The sequence below is a fragment of the Diceros bicornis genome, chromosome 12 (genome assembly GCF_020826845.1).
Source record: "Diceros bicornis minor isolate mBicDic1 chromosome 12, mDicBic1.mat.cur, whole genome shotgun sequence".
Lineage (NCBI taxonomy): Eukaryota > Metazoa > Chordata > Mammalia > Perissodactyla > Rhinocerotidae > Diceros > Diceros bicornis.
The window spans coordinates 57668094-57691478 of NC_080751.1; the positions used below are offsets into that span (position 1 = coordinate 57668094).

The window sequence follows — 23385 nt, forward strand, 5'->3', positions numbered from 1 at the left end:
AAGCATCTCTTGGATGTCTTGGGGAATTGTCGTAAACAGGCAAATATGTCATTTAGTTGGCTCATTCATCTCTCTTGACTCTGCTGACAGTTCTCTCCTCCTTCTTCCTGGCCTCAGCTCCTAGACAATCCCAAATTCCGGGTCATCACCAAGATCAAAACCATTGGCAGCACCTATATGGCAGCTTCAGGAGTCACCCCAGATGTCAACACCAACGGCTTTACCAGCTCCAACAAGGTATCTAACCGCCTCAATGGCTAGAGGAGATGGGGCTCTGCCTCCTGAGGCAAGAGATAGGCAGGCCACACCTAGCATGTGGGAAGGGAGAAGTTACAAGAGTAGCTAACATTATTAAGTATTGCTCTGCAAAGGGGTCACAGGCACACTGCTAGCACCAAGCAGTGCACATTTAAAATCAGGTTTACTGAGAAAGTTTAATGAGCAGACAGTAGCACACACGCAACCCCCGGCTACTATTCCACAGCTTAGGCCAGGCATAAGGAGCTTTGTGTAACTGTGGCCATGCCTCCTTAATGCTCTGTACGTTCGTAAGAACTGGGGAGCAGGAACCATCTCCGCAATTACGTAACAATGAAATGTCAAGGTTGGGAAAGTCGTTTTGTTAGAAAAAGGGAGTCATCAGAGCTCACTGGCTGACATCAGCCTGTTTTTTGTTAAGTTAATTCAGACCCTTGGAGCCAGCTCTGTAGCTACCAGATAGGAGAGGAAATGAGCTGTGGGGGCCCTGGTCCCAAGGGCTGTTCTTGAAATATCATTATCCGATTTTATCTTACAACTGTCCCATACGACATAAGTACTACTGCCATCTCCACTTTATGGATGAGTTTAAAGAAACATGTCTAAGACATGTCATCAACCTCAAGTCCTTACAGTCTAGTTGAGGGGTCAAAATGAGGACAACTTTCCTAGATTTAAAGACCAGGCTCAGAAAAGGGGGAGATGAGACATGACTCACGATCAGATACATGCCAGACAGGAAGCAGTGGGGCTGGGAAGGGTTTGTCTTCACCACCACCATTGCCCAGTCTTTGCCCTGAACCTAGAGGGACCCAGGTGAAGTTGGTCACAGTGACAAGTCATAGCTGAAGAGGTTGCTGACTCCTTTGTGGGAAGAAGTGGAGAATAAGGCCTTTAACAACTAGATGGAGGGATTCACCGCCAGAACGTTGTTCAGGGAAGGAAAGTGAGCAGGCTTGCTGTGGTTATGGCCAGACTGGCTCCTGATGCTTTCAATGCTGCTCTCTGGCACAGGAGGAGAAGTCAGACAAAGAGCGCTGGCAGCACCTGGCTGATCTGGCTGACTTTGCACTAGCCATGAAGGATACACTTACAAACATCAACAACCAGTCCTTCAACAACTTCATGCTGCGCATAGGTAAGGGTTCAAGGCTTGCTGGCCCCCTGCTCCCTTCCGATGCAGGGGACTCAGCAAATCAGCAGGAAGGACTAGAGGCTTGGAGAGACCTGAAGCATTTAGGTTGGGGAGGGTCACACACTCATAGAGCTGGAAGGGAACTTAAAGATCTTCAAGTCCAGTTTCTTCTAGATGATCAAACTGAAAATCTAGTCAGCTGTCCCTGTCCCATACTGTTTACAATAGCCTTCCTTCTGAATCTGGCTACAGTTTGTTGTCTACCTTTCCAAGGAATCTTCTATGCCTGCTGAGGGCTTTGCTGGCCTCAGTCCAGCCTGTTAAGAGTTAATGTCACCTGCTACCCTCTACTGGGAAGGGGTCTCACACCTTCCGGGTGAGGTCACAGGAGACTTGAAGTACCAGGTGTGTGTTAAGAGCAAAACTAGCAACTTCTGTACTAAGTTAATTAGCATATTGGGGGTAGCTGACATTTGCCAAGCACAGAGTGAGGACAGGATAAATAGGAGACATGATTTTTGCCCTTTGGTGGCTTAGAGAGACAAGCTTAATGAGGAATATGATATGTTATATAATTAGGAGCTTTGTGGTTGGAGTCAGGTGGCAAATTCTATGACAGAGGAGTTGGTGGCTTCTGAGAGATGGTAATAAGGTTTGGTGTGTGACTGTCCTGAATTTTATACCTCTACCCCAGGCATGAACAAAGGCGGGGTACTGGCTGGGGTCATTGGAGCCCGGAAACCACACTATGACATCTGGGGCAATACAGTCAACGTAGCCAGCAGGATGGAGTCCACAGGGGTCATGGGCAACATTCAGGTATGTCCAGCAACAGAGCCGAGCGTGTGCTCAGGTCCAGGGCATGGGAACGAAATGGGAACACGGCATGTTTTTCCATGCACTACTGCCTCCTTTCTCTTGGCCCAGAATATTAAGTTGGCAGCGCTAGGAGATTAAAGGCAAGCGTGGGAAGAGATGCCTCCATAACGATCCTTAATAGAAGGGAGAAAATACTTCAAGCCCATTCCTTACCCAGTTCTAAGCTCTGGGTAAGAGTATCCTGCCTCTTGGTCTGAACTTTCTGACGTCTTGTGCCTCCACAGCTCCCCCTGAAGCCACCCTGATCTGTTGATCTGTTATCAGCTGGGTCTGGCAGGAAAGCTCCACAAAAGGGGCAGAGGAGCAGGGAGCAAAAGTTCCCAACAGTGCTGCCTCATAGGTGACCTGTGGCTGTCCTCCCAGGGAGAGAGAGCACTAAGACTATCTTTGGGAGAGGGGAGGGCCCAGGCAAGCCACCCTGTGCTCCACTGCTCTCTGCCTCATGCCCACTGGTGCATGGAGTGCAGGGCCTGGCCTTGGCAGGTCTGGAAAAGAGCACTATGGGCCGTGTGGACTGGGACCTGTGGATAAACTGTGCCTCTGGTCTAGGCACACTCTCTAACCCAAACTCTTGCACTTTGTTCTCCCTCTACAGGTGGTGGAAGAAACACAAGTCATTCTTCGAGAGTACGGCTTCCGCTTTGTGAGGCGAGGGCCCATCTTTGTGAAAGGGAAGGGGGAGCTGCTCACCTTTTTCTTGAAGGGCCGTGACAAGCCAGCTGCCTTCCCTAACGGCTCCTCTGTTACACTGCCCCACCAGGTGGTAGACAACTCCTGAATGGCCTCTAGCCCCACACTAGTCCAAATGGGAAGGGAGAATTTATTTTTTGGAATCAAAGAAAGGCCTTGGAAAACAACAAAACACCAAGTTCCAACATTCCCAAATTGTCGAAGTGCACACTCACATAGACTTTAGGTTTAAAAATCTCCTCAAGCCTTCATTTGTTCGTGGATCTGTGAGCTCTGAGGGTGGCCATACTATTCCTCAGTGTGCCTGTAGCTTCCCCAGAGAGTAGGGGTCTTAGGCATAGTACTGGAACAATCCTTCCAAAGCCCTAGTTCCAGCCAGCCCTTCTTCCCCAGAGAGGCCATGGCCACTGTGAGCAGGAATGTATCAGAAGTGAAACAAAGCTGCCTTTGCCGCTGGGCTGGGAGCACAGGAGGGGAAGCTCTGCTTAACATGATACAACTTCCAGCTGTAACTTGGAAGCAGTGCTTTTCGTTCTGGAGACTTGGTTGTTAGACCATGGCCTCAGTTAGGCAAAAGGGCCCTCGTCCTAATGCTCCTGATAATCTTGAAAGGTTCTTCTGGAACCCCTGTCACCTTAGTCATGAGAGCAGAAAGTGCAATATTTCCTTTTACCTGGTGGGAGGGAGGGAAAGGGAATTTATTTCTGAAAGAAAAATATATAAACAGATCTTCTACATTTATATTTCTAACTTTCTGTTAAAAACCACTTTCCAATATTGCCTTGCCTTTTGAGCTCTTGCTACAGTCGCCTTTGCTACTGCTTTAAAAGAGAATATACAGGTATTGATAAAGAACAAGACTGTTTTATTAAAAGCTTTATTCAATTTAAATGTGATCATTGTGAAAATTCTGTTAATACCTCTCATCTGAGACAGGCTCAGTGCTTTGCTCACTCACACCACTGGGCCTTACCACGTGTCTGGAAGGCAAGAGCTCGAACCAAGACATCTCTTTATTCTTTTTTTTAATTTAATTAATTTATTTTTTTTCCCCCAAAGCCCCAGCAGATAGTTGTATGTCATAGCTGCACATCCTTCTAGTTGCTGTATGTGGGACGCAGCCTCAGCATGGCCAGGGAAGCAGTGCGTCAGTGCGCGCCCGGGATCCGAACCAGGGCCGCCAGCAGTGCAGCGCACACACTCAACCGCTAAGCCACGGGGCCGGCCCCATCTCTTTATTCTTAAAGGCTTTCTTCTAAATGGTGGTCTAAGCTGGCTTTACCACTCCCCTGTGGTCCTCCCAGGGTCAGCGGGAGCTCCCACACTTGTAATTACTTCCTGGTCCTCAGGTGTAGCAAGTGACCACTTTACAATGAGGCCTGAATGCAGCGCTGGGCCTTGGGCAGTAAAGGTAGTAATGACTCCTATTTGTGACTGGGCAAAGGAGGGACAGGAATTGAAATGTCAGGACCTGACCAGCCAGACACAGGTTTTCACATCTGTGCACTGGCCCTACACATACTCCCATAAGCCAAGGAACAAAAAGTGCCAGCAGATGCAAAGGCATGGTTATAAGGACAAACAGTACACTAATCGGACCAGGAGATGGGGAAGACAACTGCACAGCCAGGACCTAGAGCTTGCAGGAGAGGGAAGAGATGCAGAGGGAAGGTCTGCTTCTCTTTGCAACAACTGAGTTATGAGCAGATTTCCAAAGGTGACTTAATACATTCAGCTCTCTACTAAGAAGTTTTGGGAAACAGAACCCTGATTATGATGTGAGAAAGTATTATGGATAAAATATTCTTTATAAAGCAGTGGCCTAAAATACACGGCCCCAAACCAAAGATTAAACACACTTCCCTTCTTAACTATATGATTCATCTCATACTATGAACTTAAGAGCATTCTAAGAACTTTCTTTTTGAAAGTCTCAGATAGGAAAATGAGGCAGAATTACTTAAAGCTTCCATAAAAACTAGAATTACTAATTAGTTGAATGGTACATACCCCCTCTCTCACAAAATACCCTTCTATTGCCCCACAAACTATTCTGATTTTCAGCTAAAACATATGATTAAGTCAGTATCTCAAAAGAACAGATGATCTGGAACGTTATAACAAGTGACCAGGCAATCATGGAAAATTGTCCAAAAATGCCAATGTCTATGGACTCAAACTTGCCCCTTCTCATCCTGACGAGGTGGCTGTTTGTTCTCACTGCAAGGATAGTCCCCAAACAAGGAGTCTGAGCCTTTGAACAGTTTTCAGCTCCCGGGACCTTGCCTGGGACTATGTACAGTACCAGTTTACTCACTTCTGACATGTTCCCAATGAAAATAATATTCTAGGAGACCAGGCTCATATCCAGGGTTTCTCCTTTTCTGGCAAACGAAGTAAATACTTGATGTAGGGGCTTCGTACGAAACAGATTTGCATGGGATGCTCGCTGTTCTTCCCATGAGGTGGATAACGCTTCCATCCCTGAAAAAGTAAGATTCTATCAATCTCATTTAGGGCAACTGGGGGAATCAGAACCTGGATCACTGATAGTCCAGACCCATGTAATTTTTTTTTATTTTCTGGTCTGGAGCTGAGAGAGGCTGCCCCTTATTGGACCAATGTAATTTTGAGACCAGAAACTTAGAACAGACTCTGCCCAGAGAAATCTAAAACTTATGGTTTGAAACCTGTGGCAGCTTCAAAATTGCTGCCTCCTAAAAACATTTTATCCTATTTTTCATTATGGCCCATGTGACATTACTATGGTACATTTAACAGAAACAAGGTCACAAAAAATGTCTCTCTCAGCCAGCCCTGAAAAATTCCCATTTAGAGAATCATCTCTGGAGAGCTAAGTGTATCCTGACTTGTCTTCGTAGTGAAATAAGTCTTTGGATCTCTCACCACAAGTGACCCAATGACTCAGCCTCATTAGCTGTCTCTTCAAGAGGGGTTTCCAATGAAAACAAATCATAAGCTGAAAGAACACTGCGAGGGTTTGATGGAGCAGAGGAGGGAAAACTAGGGTAATTATGTTTACTACTTACAAAGAAGGGAGGAAAAATTGGTAGAAACAAGGAAAACATTCTTTGTCTTCTCCCGTCTGAGTAAATTTATAGTACGTAAACAGCAGCAGGCGTCTCAAGAGGCCCAACTGATGCATTCCACCTATTTCACCCTGCTCCATTCAACCTGAGTAAGCCAGGGCACATTATGACTGCTGCAATGAGGCATCCTGCCTCTTACCTTGATAAGTAATGGTGACGTCAGTTGGAAGGGTTAATGTGAGGTCCTTATACAGCAGTCTAGCACAAAACGGGAAGGACTGACCTCCTGGCTCCACTTTGTAAGTAAACGACAGCAAGTTGCACAGTGCGTTTCTCTGCAAGGGCCCAGCCAGAAAGGCTGCAAAGTCACTCTAACGGGGGTGGGGATCAAGACAGACACAAAGTATATGATGACTGACAGCTCCAAAGGCACTGAGTAGTTGTCACACTTCAAACATGTCTACCAAAAATAGGGTCCAGTAATTAAATTTCAGAGAAATAAATGAAGGACAGAGAGAGGCCTAAAAAAAGGACTAATGACAGAGATTTATTTGTTTTTTTTAATATTTTTACATTTATTTTATTTTTTCCCCCCAAAGCCCCAGTAGATAGTTGTATGTCATAGTTGCACATCCTTCTAGTTGCTGTATGTGAGACACGGCCTCAGCATGGCCCGAGAAGCAGTGCGTCGGTCGCACCCGAGATCCGAACCTGGGCCGCCAGCAGTGGAGCGTGTGCACTTAACCACTAAGCCACGGGGCCAGCCCCTAATGACAGAGATTTATAAGATAACTAAGAGTTGGTGGCAGCCTGGAAAGGCCTGCAGGAAGCAATTGGACAGGGGCTGGGAGTGCAGGGGAGACACTATTTCTGTCAAGAATTTTGTTGATGTCACATATATACCTAAGATGCTTCATGTCTGCTCACATATCAATTTAAGTATCTAACTGACAACCAGGAGCTTCCGTCATTCTAAATGCATAGGGGGGAAATGCTAAGCTTACAAGAGTCATTTATTCCTTATTTGCATTCATTTCCTGTCTACTTTTTTTTTTTTTACCCCAACCCTAGCTCAAATGCAACCCTAAGAAGACAGGCCAGAGTTTAAGCAAAGTATTCCTCCAAAGTATACCTCCAAAAATGGAGAGTATTCCTCTATGATATTTCAGAAACCATCTTTCTGCTTTGCCTCTATACCTAAGGCTCCGCAAGGCACTTGGTACATAGTAGGTACTCTATAAATCCCCGGAGAATTAAAAGTAGAGCAACTGTACTCTACTACTTTGTGAGAAGAAGAAAGGGTCAAGTATAAAAGCTTGAGGACCACCATTCAGGAGTGAATAATCCCTTAACTAGTATCCATGCTTCAACATCACCCAGAATTTCAACAGGGGAAGAAAGGTGGGTGGAAAATAGCTGGTATATAAATAAGAAACAAGCATTAGAAGGATAATGGTCAAACTTCTGGCTCAGAGTTATGAAACATTTTAAAACACAAAAGAAAACATGTCCTTTTTTTTCCTTTTCAGCCTATCCTAGGCTCACAAAATGCTATATAAGATCCTAGACAGATACCTGAAGTCGATCTGCCTGGTACTTCCTCCCAGAGTAAGCATTTAGGTATTCGCAGAGACTGAACAGGAAGTGCTGAATATTAGTCTGTAAGTATTTTGCAGATATCTCCTCTAGGGGAATGAAGACGGGAATTGAATGGTGATGTATCCGAAGTGGTTTCTGTATGACAAGGTCCACAAAATAGGAATCCAGCAGGTTGCCCTCAAAAGCAGTGTTGATGCAGACACAGACTCCTCGGCTGGTCAATTTCCCACTGAGCCCTGAGGCAAACAACACAATATCTCTCAGCAGATGTCAGGGAAAGGTAGTATCTTTTTTTTTTTTTGCTGAGGAAGATTAGCCGTAAGCTACCATCTGCTGCCAATCTTCCTCGGTTTTTTTTTGTTTGAGGAAGATTAGCCCTGAGCTAACATCTGTGCCAATCTTCCTCTTCTTTATATGTGGGTTGCTGCCACAGCATAGCTGACGAGTGGTGCAGGTCACCTGGGATCCAAACCCACGAACCTAGGCCTCCAAAGCGGAACGCACTGAACCCAACCACTACGCCACAGGGCTGGCCCTGAAAGGTAGTATCTTACTCATCTGTGCATCCCAGTCACTTCAGCACTGCCTAGTACATACAGTATGTGCTCAAATATGTTCTGAATGAATAAACATCATACTCTTTCTTCTCATTGACTGTGGCTCAGGTTGAGTTTGAGTTGTTAAAACCATAGAAGAATGGTAGGAAAAAAAAAATCCTAAATACCAAATTAGTGAGTAAGAGATTTTGAAATTTTCAATTTACCTATTCTTTTTTTGTGTCAATTTATGAAGCCCAGTTCTTCCCACAATCCTCTTGTGACACAGATAATGGGGAGAATAAATCCCCATTTTAATGGTAAAACAGAGACTTGAGGGGTTCAAACTATTTGACCAGTGGCAAAAAGTAAGCCAGCAGTAAAGGAAGCTCTACTACAGGGTCTGGCACAGCTGTTTTGCTGTTTTGAATAGCTAAAACAAATAGTCTAAACCAGCCACCAACCAGCCTCCTGCACAAAGAGGCCAATCTTATAGGTAAGGATGCCTACAAACAGCACCCCAGCTTTGTGTGTATATGTTGACAGGAGCAAAAGCAATGCATGTGAAGTAAGTCCAGGACTAATAATACATCTAGCAAACTCACTCACTAGAGACAAGAGACCAAGATTGAAACAGGTCAGAAAAAATTATACCTGTAAAACGATATGCCTGCAGAATAGCTTTTAAGTTTTCCCGTTTTCTTTCCAAAACTTCTTGCTCACTCATGTCCAATGTTTGGTCGGGTTCAACATTGGCTGTAGATGCTTTAACCTGCAAGATATGCGGCAAATCAAACTGGGTACAAAGGGACATAACACAAAGTCCCTGCCCTCACCTAACTGGACAAAAGCTAAATGCAAAGTATTTATTATGTAATGAATCAAGAAATGTTACAGTGGCCCGTTAGTGCTATGAATTCACAGTAGAGGAAGGATCTTGTGGGTCACAGTGCTAGGAATCAGAAGTAGAAACTGTGCTGGCCTGAAGAACAATTAGGAATTTGGTGGGAATGGCGAGTATTGTGGGAGGAGAAAGAGGAGGGTGCGAGGAAAGCCTATGATGAGCACAGGGTGAGTGAAACAGCTGTGAAGAGGCAAGGCTGGGAAGGCCGCTGTGGGTCAGACTGCAGGCGTTCAACCGCCGGGATGAGAAATACTGACTCTAGATGTACACTTCCAGCCATGGCCCAGTAGATGGTATCAGACTAACCCTCCCTCTGAGAACAGCTACACAAGCTGGATGAAATACCCAAATTAAATCAGCGAATATGCAACCAAACAGAAAATGGTCTGAAGGCATTAGAGAACAACCAAAACAGCCAGACTGAAGATTAACGATAAATGCTCTGAGGTTAGCTGGCCTTTTCCTGTTGCTTTTCCCCTCAGAGCATTTGCTGGTTTCTATCACAAGGCAGACAGGCCAAATAGAAAGCTGCAGGCTAAACTTTGTAGCAGTCTCACCGTGCTGAGAGAAAAAACTGCAGACCAAGGTTACTAAAGCAGCCTTTCCACATGCCAAGACCCCATAGAAAAGGGAACCCAACATGCTGCATGCAGTTTGCCCTCCAGGCATTTGCCAATCCTGAAGTGCACATGTGTGACTGGGTATTAAGGAACCAAACAGAAAGAAGCTGCTAAAAGTTAAAAAGCTAAGCAGAGATTTTGGCAGAACAAAATTTGGAGTTCAGAGCCTTCCAAGGAAGAGGGGCCTTGATAGCCCTGTCCCCAACACATATCCAAACTTTTGATCGAGGGCCCTAAGAAAAGGGCAACACCCTACGACAAACCAAAAGAAGACCACTTCAACTGGATTAAGGTGATATGCCCATACGCTATCTGCCTGTCAGAAAAAAACTGATATTCTCTCTGGAGGAAGAGAACATGGTTCAGAATCCCTATATTTTTTCATATACAATACCTATCATTGAATCAAAAAATTTTATCAGGTATATCAGGAAAGAGGAACAGACGACTGAAAACCAAAAGGAAAAAGAAGACAACAGAAACGAATCCAAGGGGATTCAGCTATTTGAGTTATCAGGTATAGCCATTAACATAGATTAAAAGATGGAGAACTCATACCAAAAAGCTGGTATCTATAAAAACGTATCAGATGGAAATCCCAGAACCAAAAAATACACTAACTAACATTAGGAATTTAACAGGTTTAAAAGCCAACTAGAGGGCCAGCCTGGTGGCACAGTGGTTAAGTCTGTGCACTCTGCTTCCACAGCCCGGGGGGGTGGGCTCGGATCCTGGGCGTGGAGCTACACCACTCACCAAGCCATGCTTTGGCAGCATCCCACATACAAAAAATAGAGCAAGATTGGCACAGATGTTAGCTCAGGGACAAACTTTCTCATCAAAAAACAAAGGAAAAAAGAAAAAGCCAACTAAACACATTAGAAAAGATGATAAGTGTGGCAAAAATAGGTATATTTTCATATCCAGATTAAAGCCTAGAGAGAAAAAATAAGATTAGAAAATTAGTAAAGATGTAAGACATAGGTCACAATAAAAAAAAAAACCTCCATACATGGGAGCCCCAGAAATAGAGGAAAGAATGAGGCAGATGCATTATTTGAAGAGATACTGGCAAAATTTCCCACAAGAAATGAAAAATATCAAGTAATTAATTTAAGAAACTCTACAAACACCAAGCAGGATAAAGAAAGAAACCACTCCTAGCCCCATTATGAACAAAACTGCTAAAACCCAAAGACAGACAGAATCTTAAAAAGAGGGAAAAAAGACACATTATATTCAAGCAATAAGACTAACACCTGATAGAAACTATGAACTAGAAGACAATGGAACGATATATTTAAAGTACGAAAAAAAAAATAACTTCTAAACTATAACTTTATACCTAGCAAAAATATGCTTAAAAAATGAAAAACATAGAGAAATAATGTGTTTTCAGACCAACAAAAATAGAGAATTTATTGCCAGCAGACTTACAATGAAAGAAGTACCTAAAAGAGCTACTTATGCTGAAGGAAAATTAATCCCAGATGGAAATATGGAAATGCAGGAAGTAATAAAGAGCACTGAAAAGGATAAATATGTGTATAACTCTAAAGGAATAGTGACTGTACAAACAAAATGTTTCATAAGTTTAAGCATATGTAGAATTAAATATATGATGACAATAACATGAAAGGTGCATGTGTGGGAGAGAAAAGTTAAGATGTTAGGAGGTTCTGTATTATCCAGAAAGTTGTAAAAGTACTAATCTGAAGTATACTCTAAAAAGGAAAAAAACTCATGTTTTCTCTAGGATAACCACTAAAAGAATGCTGAAAGAATATATAATTAACAAGCTAATGGAGAAGTGGAATAAAAAATAAAAAGATCAATCCAAAAGGTGGCAAGACAAGAGAAAAGAGAAACAAAGAACAAATAAGACAATAAAATAGTAATATGGTAGACTGAAATCCATATATATCAGTAATCACGTTAAAAGTTTATGGACTAAATACTCCAACTAAAAGACAAAGACTGTCAGGCCGGATTAAAAATATCTAATTATATGCTACTTACAAGGAGAATACCTTAAATATAAGGTCACCAAAAGACTGAAAGCAGAAAGATAGAAAAAAATTTACCATGCAAACCCTAAACAAAAAGGGTTGTTGTAATTATACCAATATTTGACAAAGTTGATTTTAAGGCAAGTTGTTTAAAATAAAAAACATCTCATAATGACAAAAGGTTAACTCAACCAGGAAGATATATTAATCCTGAATTTGTTTGCACCTAATATACAGCAAAAACAGAATGAAAGGGAAACAATGTACAAATCCACCATCACAGTGGGAGATTTCAACACATGTATCCCAGTAATTGATAAAACAAATAGACAAATCACTAAGGATATAAAACACTTGAACACCATGATGAACACATTTGGTTTGACATATATAAAACACAGTATTCAACAAATGTAAAATCTACATGTAATACACGCAGAACATTTATCAAAACTGACCACATGCTGGGTCATGTTCTCTGGTCACAGTGGAATTAAGCTATAACTCAGTAACTAAAAAAATAACTAACAAATCCCCAAGTTTTTGGAAATTAAGCAATATACTTCTAAAACAAACCTATGGGCCAAAGATATCACAATGGAAATTAAAAATATTTTGAATTGAAATGATAACGAAAATATAACATACCAAAACATGTGCGATATAGCTAAAGCCATGTGCTATGGACTGAATGTTTCTGTCTCTCAAAATTCATATGGTGAAACCTAATGCCAATGTGATGGTATCTGGAAGTGGGGTCTTTGGGAGGTGATTAGGTCATGATGGTGCAGCCCTCGTGAATGGGAATAGTGCCCTTATAAAAGAGACCCCAGACAGCCAGCTTGCCCCTTCTGCCATGTGAGATTACAGTGAGAAGACGACCATCAACGAGAAAGTGCGTCCTCATGAGACACTGACTCTGTTGATGCCAGGATCTTGGACTTCCCAGCCTCTAGAACTATGAGAAACAAATATTTGCTGTTTATAGGCCATCCAGTTTATGGTATTTCTGTTACAGCAGCCCATATGGACTAAGACACTATGCTTAGAGGGAAATTTATAACCTTAAATACATACAGGAGAAAAGAAAGACTAAAAAAAAAATCAGTAAGTATTCATCTCAAGAAGCCAAAAGAACAGCAATTTAAATCCAGAGAGTAGAAGGAAATAAAGATGAGAAGAAATCAATGAAAATATAACACAAATGAGAAAATCAACAAAACCAAAAGCTGGTTCTTTGAAAAGGCTAATAATACAAAACTGATAAAACTTAACAAGACTGATCAAGGAGAGAGGAAAAGAGTGTGAGAGTGAGCACAAATTACCAAAATCAGAGTAAAAATGAGACAACACTACTACAAAATGAGATCAATCCTATGCACAAAATACTAAATTGTTTGATAAAGTTTCAAACAACCTTAAATGTGAGTTTAGATGAAACAGACAAATTCCCTGAAAAATGCAACTTACCAAAAGTGACACAAGAAGAAACGGGACCTATGAACAGCTTTATACTGATCAAAGAAATTAGACAAGAAACTTAACACCTTCCCACAGAGAAGGCCCAAAGGGCTTTACCTGGGAATTCTTTACAAAAATTTAAGGGAAACTAACACCAATTTTACATAAACTCTTCCAGAGAACAGAAAAAGAAGACAAGCATCTCAACCCCCTTTCTGAGACCAGGATAAACTTGATGCCAAAACCTGATGAGGTCATTATAAGAAAAAAAAAAAAAAATCACAGGGAAATCTCTCTCGTGAATTTAGATTCAAAAGTCATATTAGCAAATATCAGCAAACTGAATTCAGCACTATATAGAACGGATAAAAGCCATATGATCACCTTAATATAAATGCAGTAAAAACATCTGATAAAATTCAATACCTGATCACAATTAAAACTCTTGGAAAACTAGAAATAGAAGAGCATTTCTTAAATCTGATATGAGTATCTATACAAAATTTACAGCAAACAGGTTGACTCTATGACTATTTCTATTTAACAACGTACTGGAGATCTTAGCCAGTGGAGTCAGGCAGGATAAACAGAAGTTACAAGGATTGGAAAGGAAAAAGTAAAACTGTTATTGTTTGTATATGACAATTTCAAATGTAGAAATTCTGAAAGAGAGATAAACTATTAGAATATGTGTATTAGCAAAGCTGCCATATACAAGGTCAACATGAAAAATCAAATGTATTTCTATATAATAGTAACAATTAGAAAATACAATTTCTGAAAAATACCATATGTCAGGGATTCTCAAACTATGGCTTGTGGGTCAAATCCAGCCCCATAGTTATTTTTGTAGATACAGGTTTACTGGGACACACCACACCCATTCGTTTATGTACTGTCTGTGACTGCTTCATGCTACAGCAGAGCTGAGTGGCTGCCACAAGGACTGTATGGATGGCAAAGCCTACAACACTGACTATAGATAAAGTTCACTGACCCCTGCCATATAAAATAACATCAGGAAAAATCAAACACTTAAAAATAAATAGAATGAATGATGTTTAAGACCTGCACACATAAAACTACATACATTACTGAGATAAATTAAAGAACTAAATAAATGGAAAGATATACTACGCACATTGACTGGAAGACACAACACTGTAAAGATTTCAGTTCTCTCCAAATACATTCAATGCAATCCCAATCAAAAGTATAAGAGGTTTGTTTTTGGAAAATGACAGCAGATTCCCAAATTTATGTGAAATTCAAGGGGCTAAGAATAGCCAAGATAATTCTGAAGAAGATGACATATATTACAGGTATCAAGACTTACAGTAATAAACCTCTGGTACTAGCACAAAGACAAACAGACCAATGGAACAGAACGGAATCCAGAAACAGACCTACAGTGGACCCAAAGATGCACTACAATACAACGGGAAAAGAGTGGTCTTTAAGAAGTGGTCCTGGATGAACTGGATATCCATATGGGAAAAAAAAAAAGTATGACCTCGGGGCTGGCCCAGTGGCAAAAGCGGTTGGGTGCGCACACTCCGCTTCAGCGGCCTGGGGTTCACGGGTTCGGATCCCGGAGGCGCACCAATGCACTGCTTGTCACGCCATGCTGTGGCAGCATCCCAAATGAGGTAGAAGAAAATGGGTATGGAGTTAGCTCAGGGCCAACCTTCCTCAGCAAAAAAGAAGAGGATCGGCATCAGATGTTAGCTCAGGGCTGATCTTCCTTACAAAAAATAAATAAATAAATAAACCTTAAAAAAAAAAAAAAAGAAGAAGTATGACCTCTATTTCACTGACAAAATCACCTGGACGGTAATTCTGAAAGTAAAACAATAAAGTTTTTAGAAAATAACACAAAATATCATCATGATCTTAAGTTAGGCAAAGGTTTATCAAAAGGAAACGAGTGGTAATTTATATATTTTACATTTACTTTACATTTATATAAAGTTCAAAAACAGGTAAAACCAATGTATGGTGACAGAAATCAGAATAGTGGTTACCTTGAGGGAAATGACCAGGAGGATACAAGAGGGAGAGTTCTGGGGCACTGGCAATATTCTATACCTTGATCTGTGTGATAATTACCAGATGTGTTCACTCTGTAAAAGGTTCTTCAGATTTGTGCACTTTATATATTTAAATATATTTTTTATTTTAATAAAAAAGCAAAAGAAGAGAGGGAGGGAGTAAGAGAGGGGAGGAAGAAAAGGAGGAAAAGGAAGAGGGAGGGAAGGCAAGAAAAGGAAGGAAGGCTGACTTCACCCATGGGCAATGAATGGTTATTGATGGTTTCTGAGCAATGAAATAATGCAGTGTTTTAGGAAGCATTTTCTTGGCTGTGCAGGATTTATTGGAGAAGTAGAAATACTAAAAGAGAACCAACTAGAAGACTACTGCAATAATCCTGGCATCCAAATCACCTGATAAATATTTACAACACACATGGATAATACTTGAGCTATATGGCAATGGAGTCAGGGGAAGAAGCACGGAGACAATCTAAAGGAAAACTGACAGCTCTTGCTGGCTGGACATGGGCTAGAGAGAAAACTGAAAAGAGGGAGGGGTCAAAGTTTACCATGAGGTTTCACGTCTGGGTAATAGAAAGATGGCACTAATGACAAAAATACCAATGACTCAAGTGAGGCTGAGACTGAGGTAACAGCTTCATGTCTGTGAGGGCAGGTTCAGAGACTGCCATGAAGAACCTGCCTGGCCCATCACTAATGCCTGACAATCGTTAGTTGATATTGATATTAGCTGAGACTCTACAGGTTTGATCATTTGAGGGATCAAGGACTGAAACCAATCCAGCAAGATCACATGTAAAACATATTATACAAATTTGCCAATTCCCAAATCATGTTTGTTCTTTACACTCTAGGAAAGCCTGCCAACATCACCCTTCTACTCACTCCGGCTTGACGTTGTTTCACCTCAGCCCTCAGCTTATCTCGCAGACGTCTCAGTTTCTGAATCTTGGTTCCAAGGGCGCTGCCCAGTGCCTGCGCTCCCTGTGGCTCTTCCAATTTTTTACGGGATCTGTTCATATGAATCTCTAGTCTTTCTAAGTGAGCTAAAACACCTGAGGAAAGTAAAAAAGGAATTTCACAAGAAGCCAAGGATTTCTAACTCTGGCAACAGGAAGCACTTCAGGGAAGAACAGAGGGTGACCCTTTTTTCAGAACTTTGTGGCCAGCTCAACTGTTAGACATTCGCCACAATTTATAAAACCAGAGGAGCTGACAACAGAAATCAACGATTAGCAACCTCTTAGGCTGAACACTGATGTACAAGCAGTCCCTAACCAAGAACACTGTCCAAAGACAGCATTATCTGAATATAGCTAATCTCACTTATCCATCATAATAACGACCCAGAGGAAAACAGGGTCACCAAATTCATTGACTCTCTCAGACATTGTTTTTAAAAATGTAGGTGTTTTTTTAAATTGGGTTTTATGCATGTTCTTCCAAAGTGCTAATGCATAACTCTTTGGATTTAGACATCCAAAGAGGCTTGAATAAGAATTTTGTAGCTCTGAAAAGTATCAGAAGCTCAGGACTCTAAAGACACACACTAAAGGGAATGATCCACAAACATTACTAGGTATTAAAGAAGAAGAAAAGCTCACTGCGGACAGAAATTCGGAGGCAAGAGACTGACTAAGGACCAATATAGTAAAGGTCACAGTTTCATAACGCTAATCAACTCGAACAACAAAGCATTTGCTGAACACTTCCTACATATTAAGACACCTGTGCTAGATGCTTTACTTGCAAAGCATGTAAAGAATTAAAAAGTATTTGTTGAATATTTCCTATACATTAGGCATGTGCTAAATGTTTTACTTGAAAAGCATTGAAGGAATTACTTATGTAATTTCCACTACCACCACCACAATGCTAACATTCACCTCCATTTTCCAGATGAAGAAGGCGAGGCAGAGAAAGGTAAAATAACTTTGCCCAAGGCCACAGCGTTTATAATGGCAGAGCCAGGACTCAAACCCAGGTCTAACCAACACCAAAGTCACTGCCCCTTCCACAGAAATAATGCATAAATGGTTCCAAAGCCCTGGGAAGAGAGGCAAGAGACCTCACTGGCTAGAACTGTAGCTCTGAATATAAACACTGAGCATACTATGAATGCAACCTATCGGTTTAGAAAAGGCAAGAGCCTAGAAATATCTGAAGTAATTTTTCCTTCTCCAGTGATCTTAGTGGCCTGTCCCTCTAAGTCTTCAATGTTAGTTTCTTTTACCATTCTGCTCCCAAACAGGACAGCTCACACATCAGTTAAGGAGGAAAGGGCTCTTTCAACGTGGGGGTCATCTTTGGGCAACAGTAGTAAGGGGGGAAAGGCGACCCTTTGTATACCTCCTTTGGACTCGCCGTGTGTACTTAAAGTATTCGCCAGCTCCATCTCCTCCGACTTGCAAGAGCCTTCCTGTGACATCGTCCAGGCACCGGTAACTGGCACCTAGATTTCTTTGCTGGCAAAAGAGAAATGACAAGAAAGTCACATCTATTCACATTCAGTCAAATGCTGATGGCAGGGCACTCACAACGCAGACATGCACCCGCCGGCCCCCGGACACCCCAAGCGTCCTCGCTAGGACTCCCCTTCCGGGACCCGCCCGCCCGTTCCCCGGGTCGGCGTCGGCGGTGTCCCCGTCTACCTCCCCACCCCTGCGCGCTCCCGAGGGCACGCCCCTCTGGTTCCGCCGGGTTTCCTCGCACACCGAAGGAGCTGTAAGAGGCCGTTCAGTTCCAGCCTGGTCACGGCCCCGTCCGTCACCGGGTCTTACCTTCCCCGTACCTCTCTTCCTTTTGCTCACCCAGGCCAGGGACGAGAGTTCCCGCCCTCGCCTTCAAAATCAGCCAATCGGTCCCAGCGTGCTTTGCGCTCCCACCGTACAAAAACATGGCGGCGCTCAGGGCTCCTCCCTGGTCCCGGCATGCACCGGGGAGTAGGCCCGGTCTTTCTCTTGGGCAGGAAGATGGCGGCCTCTAGCGCAGAGCCGCAGATCTTGGTACAATACTTGGTGTTACGAAAGGATCTATCGCAGGCTCCGTTTTCCTGGCCAGCGGGCGCACTGGTGGCACAGGCTTGTCACGCAGCCACCGCGGCCTTGCACATTCACCGTGACCACCCGCACACGGCTGCCTACCTCCGGGAGCTGGGGCGCATGCGCAAGGTGGTCCTCGAGGTGAGGCCCCCCGGCAGAGGGGGAGGGGCGCTGAGGGCGTCGAGACCGGAAATGGGTGGGGTCTTGAGTCTGCGGGCCTAACTTCGTGGTGTGGGTGCGGCCTTAGTGGAGAGAAGTCCTGAACGTCTGGCTTTGAGAGGGTTCTGGGGCTTGAGCTGTTGCCCAGGGAGCTTTCCCTTGGCTGGGTGGGACCTGACTGTGAAGAGTGGACATCGGGTCCTTTATTAACGCTTCCCGCATCCCTCCTGTCTCACCTGCGTCCTCAGTAGACGCCTGTGAGGACGGAGGCTGGTGGAGCGAGACCCGCCTTTCAACTGTGCACTGGGCCGGCCGTTTAATGCGGCGCGGAAAAGTACTGGCCCCCTCCCTTCCGCAAAACCGATCCGGAAGGGATAAGGACACGATTGAAGGCAAACTGAAGCATTTACCTGGGTATGACGCCAAATTATTTGAAAATAGATGCGAACACTAGTACGTATAAGTTGAACCTAGCATAAGAAATATCAGAGCCCAGGGCTGTGAAATAGCGATGAGGTTCTTTGCAGATGGCCACACAGATCTTACCCTTACCCTTTGTCAATTCTGCTGCTAGAAGTGTATCCTAAAAGAGTAATCAGATGCACCCAAAGAGCATTGTACAAGGATATTCATAGGAGCACTTTAGAATAGTAAAAAGTGGAAATTACTAAATTTCCAATACTAGGGATTGGTTAAATTAATTTATCTCCTTATAATGGGTTATAATGAAGCTAGCATAAATCTTGTTTTGGAGCATATTTGGTTGGCATGGAAAAGTGCTCATGTGATGCTAATTAAACTGTATGTACAAAGTGATCCAGATTTTGAAAGGAAAAACTAAGGAAATGCATCCAAATATTAAGTAGTGGGTGGTGGGATTTTGGTTATTTCCTAATGCTTCTCTCTTTAGTTTTCTACATTAAGCACATATTTTAAAATAAAAGCAATTTTTTTCCTCATTATAAAATTTATGTATTTTAATACATAAACCAGAACCTTGAGGTGGAATGGTGGGGTAATCCCTTCATGGCTAGCTGGCAAAAACAGATTATGTTTCGAGAGAAAAACTGCTGTTGGGTAGTGAAACATTGAACAGTAACCTCTAGGAAGATACCTTGAGAATCTGTAAGCAGGGAGAAAAGCAGCCGCTTTTTGTTGAGATTCTTTTTGTAGGACAAAGGCCTCAAGAAATCATGTGGTTTAGACAGCCCCCACTCCTTCGCTGTCAGGCAGATAATATATTTATCCCTTTTCTCAGATGAGACATCTGCAGCCCACAGAAATTACGTGACTCCTCTGAGTTTAAAAGACATCTGATGATTCCTGGTTTTTAGCCATGACTCAAGAAAGGGACTTAGGAGTCACCGCTGATTAAATTAAGGTGCTGTTGTAGCCATAAAGACCAATAAAATATTAGACAATCCCAAGATTAACTGCATTTATTGGGTGCCTTCTGTGTGCCAGGCACAGGTCTGAGCCCAATTTCAGTGAATCCTCACTACTTCTGGGAAGCATGATCATCCCTGTTTTACAAAGAGGAAACAAAAGCCCAGCTAAGTCATGTAACTTATCAAAGATCGTGCAATCAGTAAGTGGTAGGACAAGGGTTTGGACTCACTCTAACTAGTACTGTGCTGCTGCCTGGTGCTGCAGAAGGAGAGAAGGGAAGTCAATGAGTTCTCCTTCAGCATGGCTCTGCCTGAAGGACTCAATAGATTAAGAATGGAAATCCCATTATCCTCTAATTTGGTAAGACAAACCTCTAGTTATCTTAGTGGCTTCTGCCTTCATAGGCAAAAATATACCTTATGCAACATAACATAACTAATTATCTTTATCTTCTGAGTGATAGCTTTAATACTTCCTATAACAGGATTCAGCATGGGTGATAAGAATGATGAGAAACAATTTCAGAAGGATGTTAGAGAATAGTTTGCCCTCCTTTGAGTTAACAAGTGGGAACTATCCCAGCAGAAGGAAAATCCATCTAGGTTTGTGCAGAGTAGGGTGGGAGGGGAGGAGGGAGGTGGAGGTGATGTGATTTTAGAAATCCTTCCAGGAGTCATCTCTTCTAGAAAATGTATAGAGCATAATTACTGACAGTGCATTCCCTCAGCATCTCAAGAGGGAAGAGAAAAATCTCCATTTTATAAACAGGAATACTAAGCCTCTCCCTGTCCCCCCTAGGCAGCTTATCCAAAGTCCTTCAGAGAATGAATGGCAAACGGAGCAGTGAAGCTGTTGCTTCTAGACACGTGCTCTAAAGCTCCTTCTTTTGTAGAGCTCTTGCCCCACTTTTAGTTAAAAGGAACCACCCCCCATACTTTTTTTTTTCTTTGCCTTTTGACACTTCCTAAATGGGCTGTTCAATCTATGTTCTGTGTTCTGTTCCTTGTAGGCCCCAGATGAGACCACCCTAAAGTTGCTGGCTGAGACCCTGCAACAGAAGAACATTGACTACATGCTGTGGCTGGAACAGCCAGAGAATATCGCCACTTGCATTGCGCTCCGTCCCTACCCCAAGGAAGAAGTGAACAAGTATTTGAAAAAGTTCCGATTGTTCACATGACTGTTAACAATTGCGTTGATATATTTGAATATCAGTTAGATCCAGAAACTACATGCCGTCCATCCCTAAGCATCATATACTCCTTTCAATGGCAACTCGCTCTTCCCGTTAAATTATGACAGTTCCTTGAGGGTCAAACACATGTTTGTATTAAAATTGTCATTAATAAGTACTTCCTCTTATTTTTAATTATTAATAAGTTCAGATGGGAGAAGTAGGTGAGCAGCAATATTGTCTATGGGTCATTGCTCAAATAGAAGATTTGTTAGACTCCTATACAAGGGTCAAGGAAACACCCTTCCTTTTTTGTTAGGAATAATAGAGTTCTTCTAATAACCCAGGTTAAAACTTTGCCTTTGAATTCCTTATTTCTTATTCACATCCAGATATTGTATTCACTGAATCTAGGACAACATCAACTTGCAGATACACCATGATTTTACATGTTGTTAAGAAATAAGAAATGCTGCCAATTAAGTTAAGACATGCAATTAATTGTGAGATGTATTTCTATTTCAAAGATGTTAAAATATATATTGGGGCCAGCCCGTGGTGTAGTGGTTAAGGTCGGCATGCTCCGCTTCAGCAGCCTGGGTTCGCTGGTTTGGATCCCAGGCGTAGACCTATAGCACTTACTGTGCTGTGGCAGTGACCCACGTACAAAACAGAGGAAGACTGGCACAGATGTTCGCTCAGGGCAAATCACCCTCAAGAAAAAAAGAGGAAGATTGGCAACAGATCTTAGCTCAGGGCAAATCTTCCTCAGCAAAACAAAATATGTGTGTGTGTGTATATATATATATATATATCTTTCTTTCTTTCTTTTTTAGATTTGATGAAATATGTCAAGTACTGCATCTCTTTTCTTGTAGTTTCTGGTGCTCCCATCCCGTATCAGGCTCTTGTTTTGCTCATCAGTGTCCCATTGGTCTGCTTACCTCTAGTGTATCCTGGTTACAGTGCAGCAGGTGTTCTGCCACCAGGTTTGTATAGGATCATTGAGCACCCTCTTCAGTACCGGCTCTAAGTTGCCCATAGAACAAAGTCAGAACTCCTTAGCTTAGCCTTCAGGCCCTCCACATTCATGTTTCCTACCTATCTTTTTAGGTGAATTTTCTGTCTCTTTATCCAAACTTGATGTTTCAACGAAGACATTCCAGTTGCTGCCCTCTAGTCTCTGGCCTGCAGTCGAATGTTAATACTCTTCCTCTCCCTTTCCTGCCTCTGGCTTTACTTAAACTATTTCTGGCTCAAGCACTATCGCTTTCACAAAGTCTTAACCAACCAAAAATGACAGACGTTCTCTGAACATCTATAACACTCTGTACAATGTTTAAAATATGTCTATAAGCATGGAGACATCTACTGAAATTGCTTGGACATCTGTAAAGCAAAGTTATACTTTGTTCAACAGATATCTGTTACATGTCTACTGTGGCAGGCTGTACTAAGAGCTGAGGATATAAAGATGAATAAAACAGCTTTTGCCTTCAGGTAGTTAAGAGTCTAGTGAAAAGACAGATATATAGATAATTAATACAGAGAGAAATGTACAAGGTAATATGGGTATACTTTTCCCCACACACCCCCTAAGTACTAAGGCCACTAAGATACTAGATACAAAGATTTTCATTTATAAGAGATGGTCACCTGAAACTAGGAAAGTGGATAGGGCCTCCCAGGAAGAACTGGTAGAGTGCTGAGAACAAAACCCAACCCCAGAAAGCTAAGTGAAGCCATAGAGTTTGAAGGGGGAGAGAGCAATCAAGCGAAGCATAGAATTCCAGTAAATAAGAACTGAAGGGGCCAGCCCTGTGGCATGGTGGTTAAGTTCAGCATGCTCCACTTCGGCAGCCTGGGTTCGCGGGTTCAGATCCTGGGTGCAGACCTACACTACTTATCAGCCATGCTGTGGCGGCAACCCACATATAAAGTAGAGGAAGATTGGCATAGATGTTAGTTCAGGGTGAATCTTCCTCAGCAAAAACAAAAACAAAACAAAAAAAAACCCTGAAAACCTTTAATAATTGGGAACATATTGGTTAACTTGGTGAAAGCAGTTTAAATAGCATATGAGGGTGGGAATCATTTGGAGTCTATTGAGACAAGAATGGGAGGGGAGGTAAGAGATGGAGACTATCCTTTCAAGAAGCTTGAGTGGGAGGAGAGGATAATAATTGGATTGAGGCTGAAAAGGTGAATGCTGGGTCCCATAGGGGAAATTTTCTTGGATGCTTGAGCAAGTTGATGGGTGAGGAGAAGGTGGGTAAGGAGAAGAGAGTTTGAAGTTCCTAACTATAATAACTGATGAAAGAAGTCCAGAAAAAATGGGAAGAGATGGGGTCAAGACATAGGGAAGGACTGACCTTGAACAGAGAGAAAGAAACCATTTTTGAGACTGAAGGGAAGTGGGGAAAGGTA

At 42.5% G+C, this 23385-nt stretch overlaps 3 protein-coding genes across 5 annotated transcripts in view; 2 read left to right on the forward strand and 1 right to left on the reverse strand.

Annotated features, from left to right (window-relative positions):
- The window catches only part of ADCY3 (adenylate cyclase 3), an 88180-nt gene extending 84730 nt beyond the window's left edge, over positions 1-3450 (forward strand). For both annotated transcript variants that reach the window (XM_058551682.1, XM_058551683.1), the window contains exons 19-22: positions 118-237; positions 1273-1396; positions 2088-2212; positions 2868-3450. In XM_058551682.1, the coding sequence (XP_058407665.1) occupies positions 118-237; positions 1273-1396; positions 2088-2212; positions 2868-3050 (552 nt within the window). In that variant the 3' untranslated portion in view covers positions 3051-3450. The remainder of the gene's footprint in view (positions 1-117; positions 238-1272; positions 1397-2087; positions 2213-2867) is intronic.
- A 1427-nt stretch (positions 3451-4877) lies between these two features.
- On the reverse strand, positions 4878-18188 carry CENPO (centromere protein O). Of its 2 annotated transcripts, none has more exons than XM_058551685.1 (7): positions 17987-18188; positions 17545-17660; positions 16081-16250; positions 8802-8919; positions 7588-7847; positions 6212-6383; positions 4878-5446 (listed from the first exon to the last, which is right to left on the reverse strand). In XM_058551685.1, exons 2-7 carry the CDS (start codon positions 17621-17623, stop codon positions 5310-5312), a joined length of 936 nt encoding a protein of 311 aa, XP_058407668.1. In that variant the 5' UTR covers positions 17624-17660; positions 17987-18188; the 3' UTR covers positions 4878-5309. The 2 variants fall into 2 exon arrangements, with proteins under 2 accessions (XP_058407668.1, XP_058407667.1); XM_058551684.1 differs by having other exon boundaries at positions 17976-18188.
- On the forward strand, positions 18111-21136 carry PTRHD1 (peptidyl-tRNA hydrolase domain containing 1). Its single transcript, XM_058551686.1, has 2 exons — positions 18111-18377; positions 20794-21136. The coding sequence occupies exons 1-2, from the start codon at positions 18126-18128 to the stop codon at positions 20962-20964; spliced, it is 423 nt and encodes a 140-aa protein (XP_058407669.1). The 5' UTR covers positions 18111-18125; the 3' UTR covers positions 20965-21136.
- Positions 21137-23385: the final 2249 nt, after the last annotated feature.

What these genes read in the sequence shown, in the direction of transcription:
- PTRHD1 (XM_058551686.1), top strand. Translation starts at nt 18,126, where the DNA reads ATGCACCGGGGAGTAGGCCCGGTCTTTCTCTTGGGCAGGAAGATGGCG. An exon ending in TGCGCAAGGTGGTCCTCGAG is followed by an intron (nt 18,378 to 20,793) that starts GTGAGGCCCCCC and finishes TGTTCCTTGTAG; the next exon opens with GCCCCAGATGAGACCACCCT.
- CENPO (XM_058551685.1), bottom strand. Translation starts at nt 17,623, where the DNA reads ATGTCACAGGAAGGCTCTTGCAAGTCGGAGGAGATGGAGCTGGCGAAT. An exon ending in TGAAACAACGTCAAGCCGGA is followed by an intron (nt 8,920 to 16,080) that starts GTGAGTAGAAGG and finishes CATATCTTGCAG; the next exon opens with GTTAAAGCATCTACAGCCAA. An exon ending in GCAGGCATATCGTTTTACAG is followed by an intron (nt 7,848 to 8,801) that starts GTATAATTTTTT and finishes TGTTTGCCTCAG; the next exon opens with GGCTCAGTGGGAAATTGACC.